The 6,107-nt window shown below is 32.0% G+C and overlaps 1 protein-coding gene across 1 annotated transcript; it reads right to left on the bottom strand.

Moving 5' to 3' along the window:
* Positions 1–971: 971 nt before the first annotated feature.
* On the bottom strand, positions 972–3,034 carry LOC134680618 (small nuclear ribonucleoprotein Sm D3-like). The gene is made up of 2 exons (XM_063539730.1): positions 2,574–3,034; positions 972–1,233 (listed from the first exon to the last, which is right to left on the bottom strand). The coding sequence occupies exons 1-2, from the start codon at positions 2,887–2,889 to the stop codon at positions 1,166–1,168; spliced, it is 384 nt and encodes a 127-aa protein (XP_063395800.1). The 5' UTR covers positions 2,890–3,034; the 3' UTR covers positions 972–1,165.
* Positions 3,035–6,107: the final 3,073 nt, after the last annotated feature.

The following is a 6,107-nucleotide window of genomic DNA, read 5'->3' as shown; positions in this document are numbered from 1 at the left end:
AACTAAGATTTAACCTCAAACTAATTGCAACAGAAAATGTTTTAGTTCTAATCTATAGTATTATTCCCTTTATTCCCTTTATATACACAGAAAAAAGTTCCAAAAAATCTAACTTGAGAATAACTCAAAATCAGCATTTTAAATTTCCTATGGAAATTAACATTGGGAGGGGAGATAACTCTTGCAAAAGTTAGTCGTTTTTGGTCAGATTTTGGTTGTTTTTCTGGAAATTTATGTATAGCATGATAATTTGATGGGGTTATAAGTTTGTATTTGACTTAACTATGTTATGTTCTGTTCATGAAATGTACAAAACCAAAGTGTTATGGGTAGTTTTATTTTTTTCGTACATTTTTCTTTAAAGAAATTGCAAATTTGAAGCTTTATAACCATTTAAAAAAAATAATATGAAAATTTGGTATTGTTTATATCTGTATATTATATTTTTTCAGCAACTTACTTATCTTAAGAAATTTTAAACCACAGAAAGAAGAACACATGCTGAATTATTTTTAATAAATTTGAGATTCTTTACCTTGACATGTTGAAAAATTCAATAAATGGTCAACTAATAAATTACGAAATCTAGATTATAGCTTGTTAAAATATATGAAAACCCCTTTAGAGTTGTTTGTAATACTCTAAAGACCTCTAAAAATTCAAGAATCAATACATTCTGATAAATAGAAGCGGTAAAGTTATAATTTTGTATCAATTTGTATTGATATTTCTGCCTTTTTTGCAAGAGTTATTTCCCTTTACAATGCAAATCTCCATAGGAATTTTAAATGGTGATCTTTTTAGTTTTCCTCAAGTTAGATTTTATGGGACTTTTTTCTGTGTATATTTGGGGTATAATACTAAAGATTAAAACTTAAAAATCTTCTGTTGCAATTACTTTCAGGTTAGGGTCAAATTTATGCTAGATTGACTGGACTACAAGTGATGAAGAGATTAAACAAACACATAAATGTACATCAAATATTTTATATATACAGTGTAAAACATGGCAATGTCACATGATCATGAAGAATGTTATGATTCTATGATAAAAACCAAACTTCGCTGTTTTGGATTTTGACAACAATTACAAGATTTACAAACACTCATCCATTGTCACGATTGTTCAGTTTGATTTCACAAAATGTCAATGAAAGAAAGAATGTTAATGTCTTCTCTGGAATCCACCTCCTCCTCGGCCACCACCACCACGACCTCTAGCTCCTCGTGCAGCTGAAATATACAAAACTCATAAATCAATAAGGAAATTGTATTAAACATGTATGTAATATAAATATTCAACTTACAATAAATTTATATAATGTTAACTGTTATCTTTTTTGGGGACCTAAACTACATGTAACTTTTTAAATCTAGGTCAAGCAATCATGAATACCTTAAATTTTTAAAACTTTAATAGATGTTTCAGTTACAATGGTATAAACACAGCCTAATTTTTTGACCACTTTTGATCAACCTGAAATAAGTTAAATTTTGTACTTCATACAACATGTACATCATTCACTTTTCTAAAGTGGCTCCAGAAATTTTATTTGACCAGAAAGTTAAAACCAAAAGTAATATTGCTGTGATGCAATGTCCAGTTATTCGATAATATGACAATTGAAAGATATGGTCTGTTGATTGATATTGTAGCAACAAATTCCGGTCTGATCAGCACTATCCGCAGTCATGAGCTATTAATCCGTTTCAATACACCTTAACGCTAATCCCGGCTGCTTGAACTTTTGTAGCTGCGGACCTGTAGCTCATAGGTCCTTATGTTATTTTTTGACTATTTGCGGACCATAAAAAAATAACATAAGGACCTATGAGCTACGGTTCCGCAGCTAGAACTTTTGACGCATACAACAATCATTTTTCCATTGTGGCTTCAGATGTTTTGTTTTATAACATTAAAATTTTACAAGAACCTGTTATATCCAGCTATAGGGGACAAATAGAGATAAGGTGTATAGTAATACACTTTATTGTTATTTGCATTGACTACCATTTCTGAACATCACACAGGTTCCTGTAACATTTTGACAAACTATATGACGCCATAATGGAAAAGTGATTGTTGTATGACATCAATAGTTCCAGCAGGACTGATTCACAGGTCAGCTGGGAATAGCGATCAGGTGTATTGTCTTGATGGTCAGGTCATAGGCGGGGATCTGAGCAGTTTGAATGATTAACATTTCATAACAGGGATTTGACTAGTTCAAATAATTATGACGTCTGGCAAGGCTATTTTAATTTTTTTCTGAAGGCGTCCCAGAAAAAAATTAAAATAGCCGTCCCAGACGTCATAATTATTTGGACTAGGATTTGACAAGTGCATGAATCAATTGTTGAGTCATAATTCAAAACAGAACAGCCATAAAAATTATAAAGCACCTATAGCAATTGCAAAATCCAGTTATGTTTGCCTTTTAATTTAGACCCACACAATTGCATGTCAGAATTGGATGCAAGGATAAGGGCCTAGGGAGAGAGAAGTGGGCATTGCAATTTACATAAAATACAGGTCACTTAAGTAATTAAGTTCCTATAAGTTTTTTTTATACCTTGTGCCCTGAGAATTGCAGATTTCCCTCTTCCTGCACCTCCACCAGATCCTCCTTTCACTCGCTTGAACATTGGCGCATTTTTCAACATATCCGGCAGAATCATGAATCTAATCTTGCTTCCGCGGAGATAGACATTTTCAAGTTGTGCAACTCTACCATCTCTGTACGTGCATGTTATTGCTGTCATCTGGCAATTCATATTATCTTCAGCCTCTACAAGCTTGCCTCTGTAAACTTCCCCTGTCGTAGTTTCACAGGTAACAATATGACCTTCTGCTTCATGAAGAACCTTAATTGGCACTCCAATAGACATGATGATGTTTTTGAAATGCCTAGATGAGTATAAATTACTCTAAATTGTTGCCAGTTATCACAGATGATGATGGATTTTTTCAGTGCCGGCTAAAATCAAAACAAACAATGGCGGATAACGCGCACCGGTCGTTTCCGATACGACTAATAACCCAAATTTTGAAATACGATACAACGCACCAAAACGGGAATTTAATAATAAACTAAAATTTATGACAGATCATTTAACTTTTGTTTTTATTTACTCTTGATTGATAAAAATATTGTTTAACTATTAAATGTATAAAAAGCCATTGTTGTGAAAGAGGGACGAAAGACACCAAAGGGACATTCAAACTCATAAATCTAAAACAAACTGACAACACCATGGCTAACCAGATGCTCCGCAGGGCGCAGCTTTATACGACCGCAGATGTTGCACCCTGAACGGTTGGGGCAAGTATGGACACAACATTCAAGCTGGATGTGATTAAATAGTTGACACAGCATATGTTTCTGACACAGAATGAATGTGGTCTAATGAACTTAAAATTTTTGTTTTGCCTTTGAGCAATTCACTATGCTGTAGAATATTAATCCTCTCAAAAAAACTGTTTGAAGCAATTTTCTTTTTCTTTATGAAATTTCAAATGAGAAAAATTGACCCCCCCCCCCCCCCACCCTCAATTTTTTTTTTTTACATCCCCCTATCCTTAATTCCAAAACTGATCTCAATTCAAATTTCTTATGGAGTTTGCAACAATAATTACTCATTTAAATACATCATAAAATATTAAAATGTAAAAAAGTGCTTGTTATCACTGAATGGTAAATATTGTTTTAATTTATCAGTTGGTAGTAAAAGTGAATATACATTATATATTGTATAAAACAATGATTTAAGTTGATTCAACTACCTATTCTGGACAAAGAAAGACAACTCCAATTGAAATTCTTGCTTAGTATAATTGCACAATATTGTGCAATTAGACATGTCTTGCTATTGTACAATACTGTGCAATTGAAAATACTTTCTATTGCACAATACTGTGCAATTGAAGATTTCTTGCTATTGCACAATACTGTGCAATTGAAAATTTCTTGCTATTGCACAATACTGTGCAATTGAAGATTTCTTGTTATTGCTGAGTACTGTGCAACTGAATTTTTTTTTGCTATTTCACAATACTTAATATAATAATTTTAGATCCTGATTTGGACCAACTTGAAAACTGGGCCTATAATCAAAAATCTAAGTACATGTTTGGATTCAGCATATCAAAGAATTCAATTTTTGTTAAAATCAAACTAAGTTTAATTTTGGACCCTTTGGACTGTAATGTAGACCAATTTGAAAACAGGACCAAAAATTAAGAATCTACATTCACAGGTAAATTTGGCATATCAAAGAACCCCATTTATTCAATTTTTGATGAAATCAAACAAAGTTTAATTTTGGACCCACATTTGGACCAACTGAAAAACTGGGCCAATAATTAAAAATCTAAGTGCATTTTTAGATTCAGCATATCAAAGAACCACAAGGATTCAATTTTTGTCAAGAAAGATAACTCCAATTAAAAAAAATTCTTGCTATTGCACAATATTGTGCAATAAGATATTTCTTACTTACTATTCTGGAAAAAGAAAGATAATTCTAATTAAAAAAAAATTTGCTATTTCACAATATTGTGCAATTAGTTATTTCTTGCCATTGCGCAATACTGTGCAATTGAAAAGACTTGCTATTGCACAATATTTAATATAATAATTTAAGATCCCGATTTGGACTAACTTGAAAACTGGGCCTATAATCAAAAATCTAAGTACACGTTTAGATTCAGCATATCAAAGAGGCCCAAGAATTCAATTTTTGTTAAAATCAAACTTAGTTTAATATTGGACCCTTTGGACTTTAATGCGCGTAGACCAATTTGAAAACAGGACCAAAAATGAAGAATCTACATACACAGTTAGATTTGACACATCAAAGAACCCCATTTATTCAATTTTTGATGAAATCAAACAAAGTTTAAATTTGGACCCCGATTTGGACCAACTTGAAAACTGGGCCAATGATCAAGAATCTAAGTACATTTTTAGATTCAACATATCAAAGAACCCAACCGATTCATTTTTTGTCAAAATCAAACTAAGTTTAATTTTGGACCCTTTGGACCTAAATGTAGACCAATTTGAAAACGGTACCAAAAATTAAAAATCTACATACACAGTTAGATTTGGCATATCAAAGAACCCCAACTATTCAATTTTTGATGAAATCAAACAAAGTTTAATTTTGGACCCTTTGGGCCCCTTATTCCTAAACTGTTAAGACTAAAACTCCCAAAATCAATACCTACCTTCCTTTTGTGGTCATTAACCTTGTGTTTAACTTTCATAGATTTCAATTTACTTATACATGTACTAATGTTATGGTGTGAAAACCATGAAAAATGCTTATTTGGACCCCTTTTTGACCCCTTATTCCTAAAACGTTAAAACCAAAACTCCCAAAATCAATCACAACCTTCCTTGTGTGGTCATAAACCTTGTGTCAAAATTTCATAGATTTCTATTTACTTAAACTAAAGTTACTGTCCCAAAAACAAGAAAATGCTTATTTGGGCCCTTTTTGCCCCCAATTCCAAAAATGTTGGGATCAAAACTCCCAAAATCAATAACAACCTTCCTTTTGTGGTCATAAACCTTGTGTTAAAATTTCATAGATATCTATTCACCTTTACTAAAGTTAGAGTGCGAAAACTAAAAGTATTCAGACGACGAGGACGAGGACGACGCAGATGACGACGCCAACGTGATAGCAATATACATGTATGACGAAATTTTTTTCAAATTTTGGGGTCGTATAAAAATGAAAAAGACAAACAAACAATAGCACACATGACACAACATAGAAAACTAAAGAATAAACAACAGAAATTTTACCCTGCTCCAGTCATGCTTCAGTGATTCCCTATATAATCAACCTATTTTTTTCCACCAAAGGGAGGCCCACCCATGATATTACTATATCAAAATGTTTAAATATACAATTCTGAGATTAAATATATAGAAATGTTAAATTATACGCAACAGAATATATACCTTTATAATAAAATCTTGTCTTTGACCATAAGTGTTCATACATGTAACAGCGATCCATTTCTAGTTTCTTTTTTTTTATTTTACAAAATCAAGGTTGGTAACAATGAAGAAAATTTTCAATTCTATACCTTG

The sequence above is a fragment of the Mytilus trossulus genome, chromosome 8, assembly GCF_036588685.1.
Source record: "Mytilus trossulus isolate FHL-02 chromosome 8, PNRI_Mtr1.1.1.hap1, whole genome shotgun sequence".
Taxonomy (NCBI): domain Eukaryota; kingdom Metazoa; phylum Mollusca; class Bivalvia; order Mytilida; family Mytilidae; genus Mytilus; species Mytilus trossulus.
Note: the sequence above shows the minus strand (reverse complement) of the source record. Positions and strands in the feature narration are given on the sequence as shown.

What these genes read in the sequence shown, in the direction of transcription:
- LOC134680618 (XM_063539730.1), bottom strand. Translation starts at nt 2,889, where the DNA reads ATGTCTATTGGAGTGCCAATTAAGGTTCTTCATGAAGCAGAAGGTCAT. An exon ending in TGCAATTCTCAGGGCACAAG is followed by an intron (nt 1,234 to 2,573) that starts GTATAAAAAAAA and finishes TGTATATTTCAG; the next exon opens with CTGCACGAGGAGCTAGAGGT.